Source organism: Caenorhabditis briggsae, assembly GCF_000004555.2.
Source record: "Caenorhabditis briggsae complete genome, chrV, whole genome shotgun sequence".
NCBI lineage: Eukaryota > Metazoa > Nematoda > Chromadorea > Rhabditida > Rhabditidae > Caenorhabditis > Caenorhabditis briggsae.
The window spans coordinates 187153-211497 of NC_013488.2; the positions used below are offsets into that span (position 1 = coordinate 187153).

At 40.1% G+C, this 24345-nt stretch overlaps 8 protein-coding genes across 8 annotated transcripts; 5 read left to right on the forward strand and 3 right to left on the reverse strand.

Moving 5' to 3' along the window:
• Positions 1-214: 214 nt before the first annotated feature.
• On the forward strand, positions 215-1860 carry CBG11487 (the record flags this gene model as incomplete). Its single annotated transcript, XM_045236455.1, has 7 exons — positions 215-379; positions 426-538; positions 583-1236; positions 1280-1488; positions 1543-1579; positions 1629-1731; positions 1777-1860. The coding sequence occupies 7 exons, from the start codon at positions 215-217 to the stop codon at positions 1858-1860; spliced, it is 1365 nt and encodes a 454-aa protein (XP_045094512.1).
• A 568-nt stretch (positions 1861-2428) lies between these two features.
• On the forward strand, positions 2429-2685 carry CBG11486 (the record flags this gene model as incomplete). The annotated part of the gene is made up of 2 exons (XM_002635196.1): positions 2429-2536; positions 2584-2685. The coding sequence occupies 2 exons, from the start codon at positions 2429-2431 to the stop codon at positions 2683-2685; spliced, it is 210 nt and encodes a 69-aa protein (XP_002635242.1).
• Positions 2686-2751: 66 nt separating this feature from the next.
• CBG11485 lies at positions 2752-5468 on the reverse strand (the record flags this gene model as incomplete). The annotated part of the gene is made up of 9 exons (XM_045236456.1): positions 2752-2851; positions 2899-2984; positions 3032-3177; positions 3224-3537; positions 3575-3771; positions 3825-3910; positions 3955-4550; positions 4598-4925; positions 5201-5468. The coding sequence occupies 9 exons, from the start codon at positions 5466-5468 to the stop codon at positions 2752-2754; spliced, it is 2121 nt and encodes a 706-aa protein (XP_045094513.1).
• A 1061-nt stretch (positions 5469-6529) lies between these two features.
• On the forward strand, positions 6530-7873 carry CBG11484 (the record flags this gene model as incomplete). The annotated part of the gene is given in 5 exon segments (XM_002635194.1): positions 6530-6604; positions 6651-6821; positions 6824-6876; positions 7189-7681; positions 7727-7873. Coding segments are annotated over 5 exon segments (939 nt in total).
• Positions 7874-8670: 797 nt separating this feature from the next.
• Positions 8671-10500, reverse strand: CBG11483 (the record flags this gene model as incomplete). Its single annotated transcript, XM_045236457.1, has 3 exons — positions 8671-8924; positions 8971-9565; positions 9703-10500. The coding sequence occupies 3 exons, from the start codon at positions 10498-10500 to the stop codon at positions 8671-8673; spliced, it is 1647 nt and encodes a 548-aa protein (XP_045094514.1).
• Positions 10501-14276: 3776 nt separating this feature from the next.
• On the forward strand, positions 14277-17357 carry CBG11482 (the record flags this gene model as incomplete). Its single annotated transcript, XM_045236458.1, has 7 exons — positions 14277-14508; positions 14556-14996; positions 15045-15128; positions 15187-15278; positions 15327-15561; positions 15833-16709; positions 16757-17357. 7 exons carry the CDS (start codon positions 14277-14279, stop codon positions 17355-17357), a joined length of 2562 nt encoding a protein of 853 aa, XP_045094515.1.
• An 804-nt stretch (positions 17358-18161) lies between these two features.
• Cbr-twk-32 lies at positions 18162-21250 on the forward strand (the record flags this gene model as incomplete). Its single annotated transcript, XM_045236459.1, has 9 exons — positions 18162-18245; positions 19111-19241; positions 19282-19417; positions 19466-19535; positions 19585-20216; positions 20265-20379; positions 20434-20766; positions 20812-21022; positions 21073-21250. The coding sequence occupies 9 exons, from the start codon at positions 18162-18164 to the stop codon at positions 21248-21250; spliced, it is 1890 nt and encodes a 629-aa protein (XP_045094516.1).
• Positions 21251-22022: 772 nt separating this feature from the next.
• On the reverse strand, positions 22023-23699 carry Cbr-swan-2 (the record flags this gene model as incomplete). The annotated part of the gene is made up of 6 exons (XM_002635190.1): positions 22023-22106; positions 22155-22361; positions 22409-22693; positions 22744-22902; positions 22950-23294; positions 23346-23699. 6 exons carry the CDS (start codon positions 23697-23699, stop codon positions 22023-22025), a joined length of 1434 nt encoding a protein of 477 aa, XP_002635236.1.
• Between the last annotated feature and the right edge of the window lie 646 nt (positions 23700-24345).

Genomic DNA, 24345 nt, shown 5'->3' on the forward strand with positions numbered 1-24345 from the left:
CCATTCTCTACAAGTTTCGAAACAGTCCGAATACATCCGGGTTTACTCATCATCGGTTTTTGTAGTTTCTCAAAATGAATAGTAACATTTTGGCCTAAACTCTAGTGATTATATCACAAACGGAATGCAAACAACTCTACATTTTTTATCACTTGAATTGTACCTTTCTCTCGTCTATTTAAGCAAGTGAGTAATTCTTTTTGAAACTGATGCCATGCGGTCCTTTATCAACAATCTTGGTCTTTTATTTCTATTCTTTTCTTTTTCTCATTGTGCGGATGTGTCATGTCCGGAATCTATCACAATTAATACACCAACTGGATCTTTTCCAACCGATGGGCCAGCGTTTTTCCCCGCAAACTATAGGTGTACAATTGAAGTTAGTGAACCATTATGTTGATTTTTTTCTTATTGATCTTTTTCAGTTTAAAATTCCCACTGGAAAATATGTCGAAATCGGAACTAGGAATAACCTTAAGTATGGTGGGTTAACGAATGATACATTGATTATTCAAGATGCTGCGTCAACTCAATATAGGTGAGTTCAACATTACTTAAAAGCTCTGAAATTCAAATTTTCAGATATTATGTTCTCGACAAAGTTTTCTACGCTCCTGCAGACGTCGCTAAGTTGTTCATAACAACGTATTCAATCACCTCAAACTTCTACATCACTTGGAAATATCTTGATGTTACTGGATTCAAGAAAAATCAGTATCCAACAGGCACAATCCTATCGATGAATCTTACAGCCAACAACTACTATCAATTCACTTCTCCAAAAAGCCAAGTGGCATTCCATACTGGTTCCATAGGAGGAGACAATGATTTATCAATCTATAGAATTTATGTATATGATGGAGATGATTTGAATGCAAAGTTCCTCGGGAATCTCTACCAGTTCACTTTGACAGATATGGTTTCCTCTGGAAAATCTTTGACACTTGTCAATTATTTCAATACCACTCTGCATTCTTACGGTATTGCAAACGACTACTCTGCAATTTCCAACTATGATGGATATGGTTTTGTCGTTTTGTCCAGTTATATAGATTACTTTATGCATGGGAAATCAGTAGCTGGAAAAGAAACTGTAGTAACGGTCTTCTGCACAGATTGCCGATTCGCCTATTTGAATTATATCAGTTTCTTAAACTCGAGTGATGCCGGACAAGAAGTTCGAGTCAGACCAATGACTCCAACAGATGGTTATTATGCTAATCTGTTGACCTATAAGTGGGTCACCTTGTCTTATTCTCATAAATATGAAACCTTTCAGTGTTCAACGCCCAACCAACACCAGCCTACCACAACAAATTGCTACAAATTTATTCACTCTTTCGTTGTATCAAGCTGAAGCTTACGTCGGCATCATTACACGTTCTCAGGGTTGGTCCAATGGTGCTCCTGGAAGAACTGGAACTATTATTTCGCCGTCGCTCTGGAGCCCAAAAACCGTTCTCACAGACTCGTATTTTACAAACATCAGTAAGTGCCTCAGACTTAAAAATTGTTTGTCTCAGTGTTATTTGTTTCTTTCAGCGACCTCCAGCACATCACGATTTGTGTTCAATATAAAGTCAGTGGTTATTGGGAAGCACTCCAATGGGAGTGGAGTTCACTAACAGTGCGAAGAATACTGGAGATAAGGTTGCAATGGGAACTTATATGTCCATTTCTTTTACTGGATCAACTTCCGCATCATCATTTATTATGGACTTCAGTATTGAGGTAAAAGCAATTTATTACGAGTTTTTTAACTGTAGTTATTTTCAGGAGAGCATAGAGACATCTACAAAAGCATCAGCTTCTTTGATAACTTTCTCAGTGGTAACTCTGGTTTTGGTTAATCTTTTATGATTACTTAAATGAATCATATTAAATATTTTTATGAGATCTTCGAATCTTTAAAATTCAGTTCTCAAGTTATACACTGTAAAACTTTTATTAGAAGGGTTCATTTAATTGAAGGGTCCCTCTAATAGAAGGGTTTTCCGAGAAAGTCTCGAAAAAATAAAAGGTCTCCTGTAATACATAGAAAGATCCACTTCAAAATGTGTTGCTTGAAATTTTGGGCAAATCGATCGCTTTTTCTAATTTCACCAAAAAATTACTGAAACTCCAAATAATCCAAGAATTCACTGCAACACAAGCTGCTAGAGATTGTGGATCAGTCGTTCAGGCGCATATGTTCGTCCAATTCAAACAGTCGAGAAGGTCAAAAACGTCACTTACAAGCACGAATCACATTTCACAGACCGATCAGAGATCGAAAGAATACACGCCTCTACCGCCTAGCAAACAGTCTCAACTCGACATTCACACTTGTTTTTTTTTCGTTTTGCGAATGCTTTTCTTTTTTGCTATATTTAAATCGATTTTTGATTATCTCCGATTTCAGATGAAGTTTTTCTTAGCCTTCGCTATAATGGCTATCATTGTTGGCATACTATCGGCTGATGGCGGATGTGGCGAAAACGAAATTTTCAACGAGTGTGGCTCACCATGTGACAAAACATGCGCTGATCCAGTTCCGGTAAAATCTTTATTTCTATGCTGTTCTGCTAATTTTCCGTTCTCCAGACTTGCATCGAAATGTGTAAAGCGAGATGTGAGTGCAGACCTGGATTCGTTATTCACCCAACAACTAAAAAATGTGTCAACCTCAAAAATTGTCCAAAATAAAATTGTCCATAATTTTTATTCAAAGAAATACTGTAACCATTCCCGAATAAAGTTTTATATCCTGCTTCATGACATTGCTCCTCGTCTCACTCGAACTGTTTCAACAGCTGGATTCGATTCTCGACGATAGGCGGCGGATATGGGTTTCAAAAATATTTTTTCGATTCTGAAAACATTGCTCTACAATTTCCAATTATTTCTGAAATCTATTACTTGGCCACCGGAATTTCAAAGATTGAACTCCAGAAGAATGCGAAGACACATGATAGGAGGGTCCCTAGAATTGTGTAGAACAAGAACTGAAAAAAAGAAACTTTAGAATTGAGAATCCAAAACTTTGATCTACCATTTGAACAGCTGAGTAACTATGAGGACTAGTCCCATCCAAATTAAAAAACCAGTACATTGTCATTCGATGAACAATATAAGCGCAATACGAAAGTCTTCCGAATGGCTGCCAACATGGGTGACACATAAAGTTCCCAATTGGTCCTAAAAGTTTTGAAAATCGACTCAAAACAGCATTTGAGCTATGGACCTCCCCATGCATAATGATTAGCAATAATGATCCAAGAAACAAAAAGGGTCCACCCGTTTTTGGAGAAATTAAAATAGGTGGCCCTTTGGTATACACTCCAAATATTTCCAGAATCATACGAGTAATTTCCCCATAAACACCATGTTCCTATTCCTGTAGCCAATATCCATCCAGCTACAGGAACGCTCCAGTGGAATTTCAATCTGGTTTTTGTGAAATTGGCTAGAAAATATCCGACAAGCAGTCCGAGTAAAAACGATGGAGCTCTGGTCCACGGCATTTCATAGACCACAGATCGGAAATGTTCATGGTGTCTGGATACGAATTTTCGAGTAATTTATAGTCTTTAACTCTCCCCCATTCCCAGTGAAATCCGCTGGCAGTTCATAGATTCCAAAAAGTAAGTATTCTAGAAATACGCTTAACAAACATCCAATAACTATTAAAATCACTCCTCCGGTTATCGAGAAAAACAATGTAATGATTACAATTGGAGCAATTAAGAATAGTTGGGTATCAACTGCCAATAACCAAGTTATACGGTAACACTGAAATAATTGTTTTGATTTTTTTTAGAAAATGCTTCAAAAAATATGATAACATTTTTTTCACCGGCAAAATTATTGATAAAAAGTGCGTTTCTCCACCAGTTCTCCTCACAAATTTCAGCTTCCTTCGAAAGAATATCTTAAATTTTATCGCACTGAGGATATCGTTATTTGTGAACTCACTCATTTCAGAAGCCATGAAAGGACCTTGAATAAATTTTGAATAAACTGTGAAGAAACCAATAAATGCCATCAATGGTGGTGCTGCCCTCAAATATCTCCTCAAATAAAAATGAATCCAGGTTTGCGGTTTCAAAATTGTCCCTTGTTTTGGTTTATTCCAGAAGAATGTGTAGGCTTCTACGACTCCAGAAATAACAAACAACGTGTCAATGGAGAAGTAAGAATTCATAATAAGCTGTCTTGAAATTGAAAGGTCCTGAAGAAAGTCCATAGTGCTTCCAACATTGTTGTAGGGAAACTTGAAGTCATAAGTGTGAGCGAAAACTATCCAGAGGATGGTGAGAGCACGGAGGCAATCCAGAGATCGGATTTGATCTGGTTTGTGCTCTCTGACAGAAAGTATGAGCTCCGAGTTGCTCCAAAGAGAAAACGATAGGAAAACTCGGAGGCCAGAAAAATAGACATTGAATTGGATTCTGAGGTTGGACTTACAGTAAGCGTGTTCATTAACTGCAGACATTCCAATTTCTCGCTCTCGAATGTAATCCACAAAAGACGCAGAGACCACAATAGACACAATAAGAACAAGAAACAATCTTGAAAGGCACAACTTTCGAGTGTTCCAAAAAAAAGCAAAACTTACGAAAACGCCCAGAATACCCAAGTTTTCTCCACTTTCACATCTGATCGGAAAGCTTCACAAGCTGTTAATGGGAAGTTGGTCATCTGATTGAATATTTCCACCAAGTCATTCTCACCACACGACGATGGCATACAAACTGCGAACCGGGGAGTTACATGTTCATGAGATTTAGAATCACAAGTTACATTATCTCCTATATAGGCTACCAGGTAACTGTAGCTAGTCGCAAATTTTTTTCCACTGACACGTTGGCATTCAGAATATGAGCCCTCGAAAAACGTATTGATATCCAGAACGTCTGGAGGTAGCTTTCCGAACGCGTCCAGTTCTGAAACAATGGAGGACACCGTAAAATATGTAATAGAATGGCCACAGATATTTAAGTTTGAGCCAAGTTTTTTCGGTTCCTGTGGAAGACACAAAACAATTGTCCACTGATGAATTTTTAAACATAAAATCAGAAGTGTTCTGTTAGTCGGCACATTCTGGATATCTTGCATAGGAATCGACATAATTGAGCTCAAACTTTAAATTGTGGGGGCCCTTCTATTAGAGCATTTACAATAACTGACAGTTATTAACTGTAACAAGTCCTGCACTTACCCTGAATCGCAAAAACATAATCTTGAACCGAGGTAAGCTCAGTCAGAGTGCAGTTTTTATACTTCAAACAGTCCGCGGTGATTTTTGCAACTTCTCGGAGAGAATCAATAAAAAGTGATGTTTCATTAAAGCACTTTTTGTTCAGATTAGGGGTCCATAAAAGAGAATTTGAAAGGAATGGGAGCGTTCTCCAGGCGATCTCGTTTTCAGATTTTGTGCTTATCAAAAGACAGAGAAAAATAAAAAATAAAGAGAGAAAGTGGTTCATCTGTTCGTGGTTATCGTTTTTTCATCTGAATGAGATGTGATAGCGATATGGAAAAGAGTGGTGTGTGGGAGGAAAAACTGTCAGTGATTTGCATATTTTTGACATTTGTTTGACGAATTTTGAGTATCTGATCATTGAGCAATAAACTCTCTAATAGAAGTGCCCCTCAACCTTGTCCCAGTTTATCTGGGCTCATTTCAAAATACTTTTTGATATATCTCCAGAGAAAGATTGTCTCAATGTTGACGGCTAGGGAACACTTCTGTATGTCAAAATTCGTTTTTCTGGATTCAGAAATTGACCTTTTGATTTTTTCGCATTTTTTTTCATTCCGCTGATTCCAAAACTTCAATATCCAGACTCAGAATTTCGGTTTTCCAGCTACTGTTGTCTGTTCTTTGATAAATCGTACAAAAGCTCATTTACTGATACGCCGTTATAAATCCACATTGGATTTTGTACAATTTTACAGCCCTGGACATACTCGAAGTTCAAAGGACATATTTTCGATCTACCAGGTCCCAGCGAAAAATCTGGAATTCAGTACCTCTGACATGAAAAGTACTGATATGTTTCTGGAAATAAGATATGTAGCTGTTTGTAGCCGTTCTTTTCTATTGAGATGAATTATCTCTCGTGGTTAACAGATTCATGTCTAGCAGATTTGTGCTCAACAACGATGACTCTATTCACAGTGAACGAACGGTCCATCGTCAAGCCGTCAACGGTCCGCATCGCTAAGGCGGCGGCTAGACGCGGTTCATCCGTCTGTTCATGCTCCTCATCAGCCGATATCTAGCAGTTATCAGGTAGCACCGCTTCGCCTGTAAATTCAACTCGTTTCTCTGAAAATCGATATTCTTCCAAATTTCTTGTAGTCGAGTAAATAAATTGTTGTTTTTGACTACATCATGTTTTGTGTCCGACTACATTATACCCTCCTCATGCTGTTATCTTCCCCATCCATTCTACCTTTACCTCTGCGTCTCTTCCTCTCCCTCCCTATTTATTGATTCCAGTTACTAATTCTTTGATCAGTCTCCAAGAGGTTACACTCAACCATGGCTCACTGTCTTAATCCCGAAAAATTCTTCCCCGTCGTCAAATCAGTGGCTCTTCCGAAAGGATGCTTGAATGTAATATGCTTTCCAGTTCCTTTTTTTTACGATTTAGAATTTTCAGGGTAAAGTAGCGCTAGTGACTGGAGGAGGAACGGGTCTCGGAAAAGCCATTGCCACGACGTTTGCTCATTTGGGAGCTAGTGTGGCTATTGCTGCCAGAAGACTGGATGTTTTGGAGAAGACTGCAGATGAGATTCGATCGACTACAGGAGGAGTATGTGAACCATTTCAAAGGATGTCAAAGATCCAACAAAGGTTGCAAAGGCATTCGATGAGGTCGAGAAGAAGTGTGTTTTGATTTTGAGTTTTAAAAAATCTATCGTAAAACCTAATAGAAGCCTAATAGAAGGTCTATGTGTTAACTTTGAGCCAATTTATCTCATTTCCTATAAAAAGATATACAATACTAGTCAACTGATAAAATATTCATCATAATATCAGAAATGTTTTGTCTGTTGACCACTTTTCGATATATTTTGCAGGGAATGAGATATATGGACCCAAAGTGAAAGGTAGGGTGACACTCTATTAGAGTGCTTACGATAACTTGGAGAAATTGAAACTTTTTCAAAATCCAATCAAATTTTTTAAACTTCTAGACTTGGTCACACCCCAGACATTCTGATCAACAATGCAGCTGGAAACTTCATAATGGCCACTGAACGTCTCTCTCCGAACGCCTATGGAACCATCATTGATATCGTTCTCAAGGGAACTCTCCACGTCACCACAGAACTCGGTCGCCGTTGTATTCAGCAGAAGCGTGGTGCAAGTGTGCTCAGTATCACTACGCTCTACGCGCAGTCTGGTGCTCCATTCGTCGTTCCATCTGCTGTTTCGAAAGCTGGCGTTGAGAATATGACCAAATCACTGGCATGTGAATGGGCGAAACATGGAATTCGATTCAATGCTATCGCTCCAGGACCAATTCCAACGGAGGGAGCTTTTGGAAGACTTTTTGCTGGAGAGTTGAAGGATTCTGGAGAGGCTATGAAGGCGGGAGTCCCCGTTGGAAGACTTGGGCATCCTGAGGAAATCGCCAACTTGGCAGCATTCATGTCTTCTGATTTTATGTCGTGGATGAATGGAGCTGTGAGTTTTTCAAAAGAGTTAAAACCAGATGATTCTTCTATTCAGATCATCGACTTTGACGGTGGCCAACAACACATCCACCACGGATCCCATATGGGACAATTCCTTCACGATTGGGACAACAAGAAGTGGGAGGAGACGGAGAACTTGATCCGTGGAAGAACTGGAAAGGACAAGAAGAGCAAGTTGTAAATGTAAATTGAAACCAGAATGTAAATTAGTATTTTGTGTATGTGCCATAAACTCGATTTTCTACAATTTATTTTCTCCGAATCTTCAGAAAAAAGAAAAGGCTAGCTAGCCTGGGGAGATTTACATTGCACACTTTCTGTTACCTATTTAGTAAAACACGAAACTTTTGAAATTACAGGGTTAGGGGAAGAAAAGGATAAAGGGGGTGTGCCGGATTGTATGGGGGAAAGGGGATACACCGAAGTTTAAAAGATGGAAACAAAAGGCAGAGAGATGGGGGTTTTTGAATGTGATTAAACAATGGATTTGTAGTTGATAAACTCCAAAAGGAATCGTTTGTACTTAGTCTAGTGATCGTAACAAAACCAGTTGGAAAATAAGGAAAAGGGGAATTCGAAGAGAAGAAAGTTCCCAAGAGAGAAATATGATACAATAGGTAGAAAAGAAAAGCGGATAAATAATGTGTGAGACAGATAAACTATAACAGAACAACAAAAAAACGACGAGACTGTGGTGCTGGAAGAGCTATACAACTTAAAATAAATACAACTTTCGAATCTGAATGATAAAGAGTTCTAATAGAATCTGGAGCATACAGAGTACGATGGGGGGGGGGGGTGAGGATTAGGCTTTCTAGAACGGAAACCTGAGGGGAAACATGCTACTACTATGATAAAAAAGCGATAAGATAGAGTGGAGAGAGAAAATAAGAATCAAAAGCAATGATTATTCAGCATAGAGAAAAATTGGTTCGATTTTATTTTTTGAAATTTGTACATTTTTACAGAACTGCAGTTCTAAACAGTTTGGTGACGAGTTCCTGGGCTGACGCGCCCGGCAACCTCCTCATGAATACTTTCAATGGATGAAGCAAGCGAGTTCTCGCGCTTCTTCTTCTTTTCGGTCTTCTTCAAGTTTTTCCGTCTTTGAGATTCAATGCTGGTGTTACTATTGAAGAGACGAGTTTGTTCGATACGTTCACTGAATGACACGCTCTTCTTGCGTGGAGCAGCTGGAAGTACGCAGCAGTCGGATGAGTCATCGTCTTCCTCTGGAAAAAATTAATGTGAATTCTTCTCTAAAATTCTAAAATTTACCATGGAATGCATCTTCGTCATCCTCAGAGAATCTGAACGGCATTACTGGATGGTACGCGGCGTCGTCATGATGACACTCGGAGTACGACCTCATAAGGTGTGGCTTAACACCGAAACGACTAATAGGCGCAGCACGACGTGGCCATTTCAGAATCCCTTTAAGTGATGAGCAACTCTCGCTTCTGGAGCGCGAGCGCATTACTGGTGACGTAGCAGACAGTTCATCATCTCCATCATCATCATCATCATCAAAAGAACATTGACGAGTAGGAGAAGATAGCGAGACCCCGGAATCGACTGAATCTGTAGGAGATATAGTCAATTTGGTTTCGGAATCCGAATAGATGTCAAGCGATTCGTGGTCAAAGTCAGTGGTAATCATCAGCGGCGCTTGTGTAATGTTGAGAATGAACTTGTGAAGATGAGGAGCTTCTGATTTATCCAACCCGACGATTGCTTCCGAAACAAGAGTATTAGAAACTTTCTGAAGAACTCCGTTGGCGTTCGGCGATGTTGGGCACGCGGAGAGGGATGCAAGAGACGAGGTAAGTTTGTCCAGATAGTGGAATACTGTGGCACATGGGGAGTATACAGGCTGAAAAATAGCAATAAAATAATGGGTTTTTGATAGACCAAAAAATTATATTGCAGAAAACCGGTTTCTTTTTTTTTATTTGGGTGGTTACATGCAACAAAAAGTTTTTTTTGGATAAGAGATAAACACTCTCTCACCATATCAAGTTTGATTCCGTCGACCCATATGAAACAGTCGAGCTTCTGTGAGACATTTGGTGGGGAATTGTCCTCATCCTCGTCGACACGTGGAAGCACCCATGTGAAACACGACTTTGTGACTTCGAACACACAGTCAAGACCCGATTCCGATGATTTCAGATAGCCCGCGTCGAAATCGAGACTGATCAGTTTTCGAGACCTCCCGTCTTTTTCAAAAATAATCTCTGCCGATTGATGGGCGTCGTCTTCTGAGATGACTGTGTGAAGGTGGGAAGATATCGATTTGCATGAGATCAGCTTGACGAACTCGTCAAATAGTTCGTTGTGAAGAAAAGTGAGCCCGACTTTGGATACGTCAATCTCGAGGACCTTATCCATTTCGACGAGAAGTTCGACAATTTTGTCGAGTTGCTTTCCGAACAATTGATCTTCCTGATCGGATTTTCTGGTCCAGACGCTCTCTTCGAGAAGAAGATCGAGATACTGAAAACAATACTGAATTATCTTGTTTGCTACGGGGAAACAAACCTTAAGAGCGCTCTGGCAAGCGGCCTGATGGAGAGCCGCGTCTCCCGATGACATATGGGAGACGGACGGATGGAAGCGAAGCTTGACGACTTTAGGTTTTTTGCCATTCAACCCAACGACGTCGCTCGGCACCATCCATTCTCCGTTCTCAAATTGCGGCGACCCGATTTTCTCCGACAGCTCGCACACGACGTTCACATTGTTGTTATGCTTACTTCTGTGATGTAATTGGCAGACTTTCGATTCATTCTTTATGTTGAACGACATGGCGGCGGCGGGTAAGTTTGATGGGTCCTGGAAGAGCATTAACTTAGAACTTTACAGAATGATGAATGGCTTTACGTCGAGAAATAATTGTGGAAGCTTGAGAATATTCGAGAAAGATCCAGAATTTCGAAGAAATTCAAGAAATTCATAGAAGGAAAAAAGTGCAACAAAACTACCGTAGGATTAAAGGCGCGCAACACAAAAGCTTCAGACACTCCTGATAAGACAACAGTAACCTAGTTTATGTGTACTCCTCGAGGAAAAGAGAAAAAAAACAGATTTTTTCAACCAATTTTAATTCAAACCAATTTTAATTTCGATCAAAATTTATACCACTCGAAATACTCTGCACATATTTTCAGGAAAAAAAAACGATGGAAAAACCGAGAAGATGCTCATCAACAGCAGAGACACAGACGGAGCCACTTCTTATACGAAGTAATCTTTTTGCATATGACGAAGCACACATACACTCTCTTACTGTAATGTGTCGCCCTAGGGTCTGCTTGCTTGTTGGGGTTGACCGATGAAAGAGTGAGAAGAGAAGTGGGTCAGTGTGAAAGAGGGCGCAGAGAAAGAAATATGAATGGAGAAGGTTCGAGAAGGATCTTTGTTTGAATAGGGTTTTTCTGGTGTTTCTCGGTGTTTGTGAGTTCGAATAGTGATGTTTTCGATTACTTAAGGTTTTACCTATGGAATCTCTACCAAATGTTCAATGATTCGTCATAATTAAAAATCGTTAGCACTGCCAAAAATAGTCTGAAAATAACAACAACGGATTTTCATTTTAAATCAACGGCGATTGAATGAAAAACCAGTCAACTCTACCAAATTTTGCAAATTGGTCAGTTATCCTTTTTATATCCCCCCCCCCCCTGTGTTCTTTTTTTCTCATCCGAATCTGGTTTATGATCGAAACGACACAAAAAAAGTGATCGTACTCGCAAAGTCGTTTGTCATCTTGGCGCCAGATACTTTGGCCTTCAAAAAAGCACATAGAGTGGTGGTCACATGACATAGGACAATGAGATAAAAGATCTCTCTTCTTTTCGGCAGGATGGAAAATGAGAAAGAGGAAAAGAAGAATGGGATAGATTGAGAAAAGTTCAAAATTTGATTGTGTGAATTTCTCGATATGAATATGAATAGACGAATTCTGTGGCAGCAAAATGTCTGACGCCTCGACCCGTTGATTCCCGATCATATTCCATTTTGCACGACGGCACGAGGCGAAATAGAATAGGGAAGAGACGATCGATGATCGGTAGTAAAAATTTGTTTGTACTATACGAAGGGCTCGCAAAATGAGATGAGTCGCACTATCAGCGGAGTGAAGCTTATCGGGAAGAATCAAAACGGTCAAGAGTCATATCAGACAATTTTTGAAATTTCGGTACGATAAAGTGCATCGTCAACAAAGCAGGTGACTATCGAAATGAGACTGGAAACATTCAGTATATTTGTTCTTCTAATACGAAATCTGAAAGTGTTCGCGTAAACAAACAAGCCGACTAGTAGAATGAGAAGGAAAAACAAGGATCCGCCTTGAAATCGTATACTTTGGGGAAATAGAAAACCACAAAAAAAACAACAGGAGGCGAGAAACACGTCGTTCCGAATTCAGCTCAATTAGTGAGATCGAAAGAACACACTTTGGAAAAGCAAACGGGAATATACACGGACATACGCTTGAAAAGTCTAATCGAAGATGAAGAAGGGAAAAAAGAAGAAGAAGGCGAGTAGAGTAGCTGAGTGAAGGAAACACAATTTGGTCGAGGACCCCTTTCGCTAAGGGAGAAAGAATTGTTCTCTCAAAAATTCGTAAAATCTTTTGTGTTGAGCCGACATCTTCAGGCGAACAAAGATCACAGAGAGATCAGAAAGTTTCCTAGTTCATGGCCCTGGAAACAGGAGTACGGTAGTAAATTCGTATTAGCCTAAAATGCTATTTAGTTTCATATAAGATCGAAAATTGTCTTCTCAACCACCAACAAAAACAAAATCTCTGTCGACTGAGAGTCAATTCGGCCTAAAATCAACATTCGTTCACAATCTCACGTTTGTCTGTGAGTCTCAGGCTCTTCTCCTTCTTCTCTCAAATCGTTATCATCTATACGATGAACCATCACGTGTTTCTCTTTTACTACATATGCGAAAAGTGGACGAAAGAAGAAGCAAGTGAGAGAGAAGTGAGCCCAGGAGAATTATTTATTGAACCGGCGAAGCCTCCTCACGCCTCACTCGTTTTTCTGCCCGCTTTTTCCGTCTGGTCGTCTGTGTCTCCAGTCTTCAGAGTTTTCGCTGTGGAGCGCCTTTTCTTTTCCCCTGGCAACTCTATCCAAGAGGAAGGAACGATGGCCGCCGACCGCCACCACCGCTCAAATTGATCGGCCACTACAACACAAGCCATTGTTCATTCGGGGGTTGGTGGGGAGGCTTCAGGTCTGCGTCTCCGCAACATCCAATAGACTCTTTAAGAGAGTATTTCTCTTTCCCTTTTACCCGATTTATGTGCTGGTGAATGAGAACAAAACCTGACTAAGCACCTTATTCTCTTCTATTCCATCATCATTTTATCACTTTTCTTCCTGTCTTATGGACAATAATCAGCAGAGTTCGGTACCGAGCTCACCGGCACCAGGTCACAAGTCTTCTGGATACTATCCTCAGCAGGTATTTTTGCTCTTGATCAATTCTGAATATAGCTAAAACTTCTCTACATGTCTTGATTCGCATCTCAGGATAACCTCCGCCACGATGAAAGGACGACACCACCAACTGCTTTTCATTTTCCACAGGCACACCAACCACAAACGGCACCTGTAATGGGTCAGCCACCCGGTCAGTCATTTCCGCTTTATCCGGTCCAACAATCCATAAACAAGTATTTCGCAACACGCATGACCTAGTGGTTTCAAAATATATATATCCATCCATGCTCTGGAGCCACACACACACACATCCAGTTCCGGTGTGGCTCATGTTTCAGACTTTTTAGTGGTTTGTCATAACCCCTTACTCGTAATAGATATTTAGTCGCTCCTTTCAAAAAAAAGTCAACAGAATTCGGTGAACCTGAAAATTGGCAAAAAACCCGTCAAAGAGAGTTATAACGCTCGATTTAACACTGGTTCAGTGAGTGTTTTTTCTATTCGTTCATAGCCAAATTCGTTCGTCTATTCCGTCCCAAAATTCTATGGAATAGGAAATATGGTGCAAGAGAGATATATGGATAGAGGAGTAGGATTCTCCTGAGAAATTGGAAGCTCTCATTAGAAATGCATTGCTTTTCGGTGGCGTGCCCTCTGTCTCTCGTGACGAACAGTGTCCCTTGATGTCATTGTGACCCTTTTCATGTGGTTTACTTCGCTTTTCCATCTTTGTCAATTACTGATCGATAGGATGGGGAAAAGAGAAAAAAGTCACATATAAAGAGAGAAAAACGGCTAAAAAACTGGTTTTCCAGCAAGAGACATAGACGCAAAATTTGGCGATTTATGGGTGAACATGAAACATAGTGTGTCATTAAAAACAACCATTACTTTTATTAACATCTCACTCACTCATCTTCAATTTTTTTTTCTGTGAAACTTGACGCCGGCCGAAGGAAACATGTCTTTTCGACAAAAATCCCATTAATCTTGTCCCATAAAAAAGAGAAGGGGTTGACCTAATCATTAATCTAGCAATTAATAGCTTTACAGCCGCAAACGTTTTACTTTAAAATATCACATATCATCTTCAAAAATAACAGTTTCCATATTTCAGGTTACCCAATGCAGGCGCACGTCCTCGTCGACCCTGTCACAGGACAACACTACATTGTGCCACAGTACTATCCGCCTCCAATGTACCCATATCCAGCAGCTCCTCAACCGCATCATCCCGCTGCTCCTATGTATTATCCTTATGGACCTGCCCCGTCGCATGCTCCAGTCCCTGCTCAAAAAGTAGCTTCTGCTCCACCGCCGACCACATCTGCGGCAAACAATGCTAGCTCAAATTCTAGTTAGTTTTTGCTTTTGTTTCTAAGCTTCAATCTATAATATTTTCAGTTAACTACATGGGAATTCCAATGTACAGTAATCCAGCTGCCAGTCACGAGAAAAAGGACGATTCAGAAGACACGATGTCAACGACATCGAATATTTCTAGAAGCTCGTTTACTCTAATGCAAAATCAGAAGATTCCCCAACAACAACAGCAACAACAGTTTGGAAGAGAGAACAGTCGAGAATACATGTACATGCAACGCTCTCCGATTTCAAATCCAGCTCCGTCGTCTCCTCTGATGTGTCCGAAACTTTTCCAACAGCGACTTGACACCGTAGCTGATTCTCGAGGTGGCACTCAATCTGATTTCGAGGGAAAGACACATACAACGCGACAGAAAACTGTCGAGCATCCAACATCGTCTGCTTCGGATCATGAATCTACGAAAAGGTTCTCGAGAACTTCTTTCGGAACACCAGCTCCAGCAGAAGAATCAGTCAGGGGTAATTTGTAGTTTGGAATCAGTTTTGAAAAACATATCACAATTTTAGTACCTAATCCAATCCCACCTGCCAAATCAGTCCGAATGGAAATTAATTTTGCTGATGTTCCCTCAATGCCAAGCGAACCGAAACGTATGTGAAATTTTCTGTAACTCAAAAAGAATGTAATTTGAAAAAAAATTGTTTTTAGCAGCGAAAAAGTCTAATGCAACGGCGTTCACAGTGAATTTGGGAGAGGAGAAAGAAGTGACACTACAAGAAGCAGCACGCACTCTAGCTGAGGTTTTTGAATTTGGTTGACTACAGTAATTCAAACTCGAACATTTTTAGAATCGTCGAAAGATCAAACTGGCAAAGAGCACTTCTCACGATCGTACTCCGCACACTCCAGAAACATTGGCTGCAAGTAAAACTAACAAGAACTACTTGCTCGAAAGATTGCTAACAGGAAAGACGGGGACAACTGAAAATAGTAACGAGGAGGAAGAGACAGAAGAGCCAGCGGAGACTCCAGAAGAGCACAGAGATTTCGATGCTCGGTCGGAAGCTCTCACTTTTGTTATTGGTAAGCATCAGCTTCAAAAGGAAAAGGTTACGAAATTTTTTAGAAACAGGGCTATAAATCAGCCAACATAAATATCACATGTGAAAAAGAATGAAACGAAATGGAGGGCATAAAAATTGTTTTCTATTCTTTCTTTTTTTGCTTATATGGAAGAATCGTTCTGTTTGTTGTTCCATTTTCAAATTCCATTGATTCTAAAAACAAATGTATGCAAAATAGATTGTCTGAGAGAGAACTAAAACACAATTGATTTTGACAAACTTCTTTTCAGATACATCGAGAAGGAATAACGCTGGAGGATACGGTGGACAAGCACAACTACAGAGAGTGGTGCAGTACTCGGATGACGACGATGATTCGGATAGTGACAGTGAATTTATGGAGCAATATGCAAATTCTCAACCACCAAAAACCTTTCAACCACTTCAAACCATCGCCCCACCAGCTCTGCCACCCAAACAGGCCCCCGTTTCAATTCCCCTGTCCTCTCCCCGACCATCTGCTCTTCCTGCTCCTGGATTCACTCGACAAATCTCATCTGCAAGCACATTAAACGCTCAGCCTACTCCGACAGCCCTGACGTCACCACGAACACCATCAACATCTACATCTTCAACACCTAGAACTTCTTCGAGATTTGATCGATCTGATGGTGGTGGTTCTGATTTCCTGCAAGAACTGGCCAAGCTAAGAATGATGGCTGGTCTACCTGCAGCTGGACCAACAGGAAGTGAAGCCGAGCAGAAAGCCATGGCAATGGCACATCAAAGGCCAACGGCGACGACGTTCAGAAGAAGCGAAGTGAGCTCTTCCGCTCGAGCTCCAACAGTTTCTTCGTCGCAAAAGACAGTGGGACTCGGAGAACGTGGAGGATCAAGAGCATCGTTCACTGGAAAAACCAAAGAGACGAACACCACCCCAACACCTAGCCGCCGGAGTGAGAATCGACGATCCTTAACCGGAAACTCATCTCCTCAGCTGTCAAATCTTGCTCGTCCACCTTTTCGTACTGGAGCTCCACGTGGCATCATGATTGGACAGAGTGAGCAACAAAGAGAGCAGGAAATGACCGCTTGGCTCCGAAGGAAAGATTACAATCCGATGAAGGCCGCTGCCGCCGGAAAGAAACCATCTGGTGAAATGACACGGTAATTCGCATTAGTTGTATCTCCACCCCATCTCGTTTTTTCTTCAGAGAACAACAATTCCAATCTCGTCGTTCGATGACTTTCCATAATACCGATGAAGTGACGTCTCCATTCGGAAGAGGCACATCTGGGATGGTTCCGATACGTCCGGCACCCAGGAATCGTTCTCAAGAGCCACGGGATATTAATAATGAGAAGTATCGGGCTGTTCAGAAAGATCAACGGCTTAAACGAACAGTGGATATGTTGTCTCAAAAGTGTAAAAAGAGCATAGAGTTAATAAGAATTCAAAACAAGGGATGCCTATCAGTTTCCGTTGAAGATCTTTTGTCAGCAGCAGCCGAAGAGCCACGTCCTCACGAGACGCTCGACGAGCAGCTTGATCGCTTATCGGATGCTTTTGATGCTGTTCAAAGGTATTTTTCAAATCTATTTCAAGCTTTATTCAACTTTCTATCGATTTTCAGGTATCTTGAGCAATATTCATTGGATGGATATCACTCTCCAACTTCTGACGACAGATACTTTGATGATGACGTCATGGAGTCGAAATCCACGTTCTCTGGAGTGAGCACTCACCAAGAAAGGAGTCTTCCATCTACAGAGTCACTAACTAGCTCTTATCGAAAGAAAATTCTAGATTCTTGATCCCAATTTTATGAATGCATTTTTACCGCACTGCATATTGTACCATCTCTTTCTACAAAACCCAGTTTTCATCATTCAAAATTCTATGTCCTTCTTCCCTCACCTGTAATAACATTTCGCGTTTCATTAGATTCTGCAACCCAAAACAAAAACAAATCTATGTTTTCATCAATTTGCTCCCAAGTTTTTGTTTTATTTTTGTATCATTATCACCTTCATTATTTTCTTTATACACGGTTCTCTACTGGCACTTTTTTGTTTCTTTCATGGACCAATTTACTGAAACTGATAAATGAAATTGTGATATCATGATGCACTAACCACACCCCTCTCTCTCTTTATCTGTCTAGTCCAATAAAAGACATTGGAAAACTCTTCCTTCTGCTCCAGCCGCCGGTCTCTCTTTCATCCGAAAATGAGCCGCCTAATGAGTTGGTGGGTCCCCAGGGGGAATAGCCTCTTCCCTTCTCTTTCTTCTTACCTTCTCCATTCTTCTTCTTCTTCCGATGGCTCAATTCAGATATATAGTAGTTGTTGAGAGTAGAAGATTCCACTCAGCTCGTCGTTGTCCTTCCTCTTCTCCATCTCTCATCATCTCTTCTTGTCCATCCCGTCACCCTCCACGACGTCGTCTTCTTATTCTGCAACATCGTCTCCAAAAGGATCTTCGTGCCACGTGTGTGTTTTGTATTCTGCTCTTCTGATTCCATTATTCACCTCAATTCGATTTGTGTCGTCACCTAGAAACCATAAGCCATCATCGAAGCCAGGTCGCGTGCCCGTCACGTGTTGCCACGTGATAACATGTGCGGCGGAGCATTGTTGAGCTCCGGACTATGTCGGTTTTCGGAGCTCACACCTGGACAGTTTGGGCTCACGAAACAACTGGTAAGGGTTGAGTCAGATACATTAACCCAAACGTCCGAAACGTAGTAGAACATCATAACAATGAGAGAGAAAAGAAACATTCGAATTTAATAATGTTGCAAACTCGCTCTACAAACAAAATTTAAAAAGCAATTAAAAACAGAGAGCTCTACAATCATTACTAACTTACTATACATTTCAAACTTTTTTTTTCGTAAATGCACCAATAGAAGTCCGCCCAATACTTGCACTTTGATCTCAATTATCTCGGTAGTATGAGAGATATTACAAATCTGGCAACTAATAAATAATATGTGATAATATTAAAAACATTGTAATAGTTGACAAAATTTTGATATCTCGCATAGGAACCTAGATAATTGAGCTCAAATTGCACGTATAGGGTAGGCATTTGTCTGACCCTTTGACGGTATGATGGCCACTGGATTACTGTAGATTACGATAGAAGAGGACCCGTCATCATGACGGAAGAGAATACATAGGTTTGATCGTTAGCGTTCCCCTAGAAATATCACTGAATCTGTTCTTCTTTCTCACTGTTTTGTGATCTCTGGAAAATTGAAGTTTCTAAAAAAATAACAAAAAGTCATTAAACTGTAGAACCTGCAGAAGCTCCTTTAACGTTCAACTTTGAAGCAATTCATTTTGGTACCTTTCGAAGATATAGAAAAGTTGTGAATTGATAAATTGTTTATCATAACATCAGTAGTGTTTTATCAGTTGACAGATTTCTGATATCTGTCACAGGGACCGAGATAATTGAGCTCAAAGAAAACAGTTTGTACGGACTCCTATTAGAGCAAATACGGTGTTAGCAATTTCAGAGATATCTTTAAATCTGGATCCCCAAACCCCAAAATTTCAGGTTTTCCGACTGGCCCTTCCACATATCACACTTTTAGTTGTTTCAATTTTATATGCAGTATTTGGTGGTTGGATGTTAACACTCATAAAATATAGTCAGCAAACGGCACATCAATCAATAGTTTTTGATCAGTAAGTTTTTGTTCTAATTTTGATACTATAGATTTTTTAGAACACGACAAAGTTTTGCAAAAAAGTTGGCTGGCATAGGAGACAAAGAAGAATTCGAGGGAATAGTGAATGAGTTAGTGGAGAAGGCGTATGAATTCTATACAATGGAAGATGGACATCGATGGCAGGAAGCGGCGGTAGGAATATTTTGAAAGTTTGAGATTTTGAAGCTCTCGAATTTTCAGTTCAACTCAAATCCTCTCACCAACTTCACATCTAACTTGTTTTTTGCTGCAACCACTTTGACTTCGATAGGTCGAATTTTGTATTATTTTCTGTATCACTTAATAAGATAATTGTTCAGGTTACGGAATCGATGCTCCAGAATCCCTAGTTGGTCGTGTTTTTTGCCTGGTCTACTTATTCTTTGGAATTCCTCTCTACCTGATCACAATAGCAGATATGGCAAAGTTCTGTACAGAACTAATGAATCGGACTTATACCGAAATTATAAAATACAAGTATCGAGTGAAACGACGGTATAAAAGATGGAAATCTGGAAGGATTCGAAGGTATGCATTTCCATTGTCAATTGAAATTAATTCAGTTTATTCTAGAGAATCCATGAAAGTGGGTCAAGTGATCATTGCTGGTGGTGAAGATGAAGTGGCAGAATTTCTTTGGACTCATTTAGAACATGCACAGTTTGTGGAAGTACCATTCCTCCTAGTTATTGGAATTTTGCTTCTTTATATTGGATTGAGCTCTTGGATCATTTCATGGGTAGAAAATTGGAATATGACCGATGGATTCTATTTTGTTATGATGAGTGTTCTCACTATCGGATTTGGAGATTTGGTGCCTCGAAATGAGATTTTTGCGGTCCCGATCCTTTTCATCATTCTGGCTGGCTTGGTTCTTACCACAACTTGTGTGGACGTAGTTGGAGCTTATTATATCGATCGACTTCACTTCTTCGGAAGACGATTAGATGACGTGGGAATTTGACAATATTAACGAGAACTTGAATTTTAATTATTTCAGGATCCGTTGTCATGGCTAAAAGAAGTGCAGCAACGGAGGATAGAAGCAATGAAGAAAGAAGCGATGAGAAAGTTGTTTGAAACTGTGACAGCACTTCATCATATTAGATTGACAGGTAGATATTGAAAACTGTTTAATTCTCAACAGAATATTCATATATTCATTCCAGCATTCAAACAACTCACCCAAAACTACGACGATCATCTGAGAAGCAAGGCTCCAGACCCGCCGAGACATCTAGTTGCCTCCCATGCCACAGCGGATTCTGTGATGCTTCGATGGAGCGCGCCGATCTATGTGGATGAAGGAAAACGATACTGGTACACGATAACCTATAAACCAAGAACTCCGCAACGAAGGAACAATGTGGTAGCGGTTGACTTTATCAATAAAGATCGATATTTAGTGACTGGCTTGAAGTCGTTCACATTGTACGAGTTCAGTGTCTACGTTACAACGAGATACGGTCAGAGTGTACCCATCAAAGTTCAGGAGTATACAGGTGAGTTCTAAAATACTTTCTCAAATAAATTTCTGCTCATTTCAGAACCATGTACTGTCCCGCAATCGGTTAGAATAGATGCGATATCAGATGAAACTGCAACGCTATCTTGGCGAGCACCGAAGATGAATAACGGACCAGAATCGTATATCATACAGTTTGTACAAGAGCCCGCACCACAGTTTGTGTACTGGAATAAATATCGAGTGGGATCATCAACAAGGTTCACACTCACTGATCTCCATGCTGATACTAGGTTAGTCAAACTTTTCGAATTTTTCGCCTACTTCCTTTGAAATTTCTCAGGTACATAATCTGCGTGACTGCCGAACACAACCATGGTCTGGCTGCCATGTCAAAGTCAATGAGATTCCGAACAAAGAAATGGTGGGGAGATGAGGACAGCACATGTCTGAGGATACCAGGAACCAGCCATCGGCTATCGATTGCATCTGCTATCAGCACTCTAACGGCGCTGAGGTGACCCTAGTCTTTCAATTAGTATGTCTTGAATTCTCTAGCTCATTTTATTATATTTCCTAATTTATGCTGAACTGCCTTTCCTGCAATATTTTTCATTTCCGGGCACCTAACTCCTACTTCTTTCTTTCTGGAATGTTTCATTTTTCTAATCCGGGTGGAAAAAAAATTCATCAGTGTATGTTTTTTAATTTGAAAATCATCAGTTTATTGTACCGTTTCATCTAATAAAATATGAAAGTGATGTTTTTTTGTTTAAAAAAACAAAAAAAACGTAATGGAAAAAATGACTAGGTAGATTAAAAATAATGACATATAAGAATCGGTTGGTGAGGGACATGTTCGTAAAAATCTGCAGAATAAATATTGGATAAAATATTCGAAACCTAGATGTATATATTTTTGTATACTTTTTTCACAAGGAAACATTTTTTGAGCAAAAAAATTCAGGGAGAGAATTCTCCCCGGGAGAACCGAATTTTGTCAGAGAGAAGGAGAGAGAACGAGAAAGAGTTTGCGGGATTTTTCATGTCGATGGAGACGTATTTTTCTTTTTTTTTGTCTGATGAGAATGAGAAGAGAAATAAGGTTATACGCAGTATTCAGTGAAAAACAAAAAGGCACTTTTGGTGATACTACTGAAAATATTATGAAATTGGAAAGGAGGAGAAGAAGAAAACAGAACAAGGCACATGAGAAAAAAACAGGAAGAGGTTTTGGTCACTACGAATCGAAAAAAAATGATTAATGGGATTTTGGGGAAAAAAGTTTGAAGCTTATACTCGAAGAATTTCCAGTTTGTTATTCGAACAAATTGATATCCAGTCTGGGAAAGAAGAGGACCAATGGATTTGGTTCACCTGAAAATGTTTAAATGAAGTTTCAGAATTTTAAAAGCTGAAACTCACCTCTGCACTTGCTCTATACGCTAAAATTGGGTCATTAATCGGTTTGGGCATCTCATGAACGTCCCAAATCAATGCTTGGAAATCATCTCCAGCCGTACAAATATGCGATCCAGAGTGTGGTGCCCAGGATAAACCGTTGATCGCAGCTTCATGATTACGTAACCGAGCCACCGGAGTGCAAGGTAATCTCAGATCCAGAATTAACACCTGAAATCAATTCATTGTTGTAATACGGAATTCTGAATCAAAAAAACCTCTTTACTATCCTGGCCAAAAGTGGCAATATAGTTATGATCATTTCGATTCCATGCCAATCGTAGTAAAGGTTGTCGTTGAGGATCCTCGTACATTATTGTAGAGTGTTCAAGCCTTCGTAAATCAAAAAGCCGAAGGGATCCATCAGCTCCAACAGAAGCAAATTGTTGTGGATTCCCTCTTGAAAATGAGATATCGTAAACTTCTTTATCATGAGCAATCAACTGCGTTCGTACTGTTCCATCGATAGCCTGAGGTCGTGTGGTTCCAATCGCTTGACCGGTCTGTAGAAGTATGAGTTTGAAAAACGAGAGCATCTCTTTAACTAACTAACCTCAAGCTGCCACACAGTACATGTTGTGTCAATACTGCTTGTTCCTATCAGATTCATATCCAATTCGTTCCAATCGAAACTTGTCAGTGGAGCACAATATTCGGCAGTTCTATTCGTATTCAAAAGAGATTCAATTCGAGCATTGTTATCCGTTCCAATCTAGTTAATTTCGGTTTATTTCGATATCAATCAAATGTTTGACTCACCCTCCACAGCCTCAAATAATCTCCACTGGTAGCCAGCAAATCCGGAAAGTTTCCTTTTTGATCCGGAATCCACATTATTTTCGTTGCAGGATAAGGATGATCAAATTGACTCCGAGGCACTAGTTCGCCTAGCTCCTCATCCAATTGTACTATAGTGATCTTATTTGAGTACTCCTCAATAAAACTTGATACTGCCAATCGGAATTTTCTCGAAGGATCAGTTGCCGCACTCCATCCATGAGAGAATAGAGTCCAATCAGCGTTGTAAGCGTAGATTTCTTTCCTCCTAGGATCCGCTCGAACACTGCTCCTTCGCATGTCAGAAGTACTCGCATTGCTATAGTTCTGAAATAATACCTCGAATTGTATTGAATTTTGAAAAAAAAATCAACTCACATCATAAATGTCCATTGGTTGCTGCATTGAATGCATCGATGACGTCGATGCTCCTAATTCTGGTGGCATCTGCCTATACTGTTGAGGTGGTTGCATGGGAATTTGAGGAGGTGGTTGTCGTATCGATGCAGCTACAGAAGCCGTTGACGATGATCCGTAGAGTTCAGGAGGTATTTGATTGAAAGGATCCATTCGAACAGCTTGACCAGTGGGTATATTCGGATGACCCATATTATTGTGACTTGAGTTTGAAGTAGGATTTGTGTAGGCTTGATAATTATGAGGATTGTGGTTATGTTGGCGCATCATATGAGCACCCGAGGAGGATGACGATGCTTGAGATTGGTCAAGCATTCTGGGAGTCTGCAAAGTATGGAGGTAAAAACTTTGAACATAGGGTACTTGAATGGGAGGCACAGGTAAAAAGTGGCTAGACATGATTTTAATTTTAAAACTCAAGCCCAAAAACAGTTGAAAGCAAACTTTCAGGTACTATCGAAAAAAGTTTCAACTGACATTCACGTGATTTATAGGTCACAAGACTGGTAGCAAGTTTCTTGAATTTCGAAACACTTTGTAGATCATCATTGCTAGACTGATTACCAAATAAAAAACTAACATTTTTCAGATCAGAAAGTTTTGAAACATTGTACTTCCTAAAATATTACCGAATAGAATACAATAATAGAAGCCCACCCCATACGCGTTCTCTGAGCTGAATTATCTCGGTTCCTATCGAAGATATCAAAAATTCGTCAGCTGATAAATTTTTTTTCTTAAAATTATCAAAATTTTATCAGTTGACAAACTTTCGCTATCTTTAGAAGCAACCGAGATATTTGAGCTCAATGGGAGCATATACAGTGGGTTTCCTCCTACTAGAGCATTTACGACTTTGAAAAACTAGGTTTTTTAGTTTCCAAAATGTTCAAAATTAACCTTTGCAGTGGGCCCGTCTAACCCACAGTCATCCGTATGACTCACAATAGCAGTCTGTGAC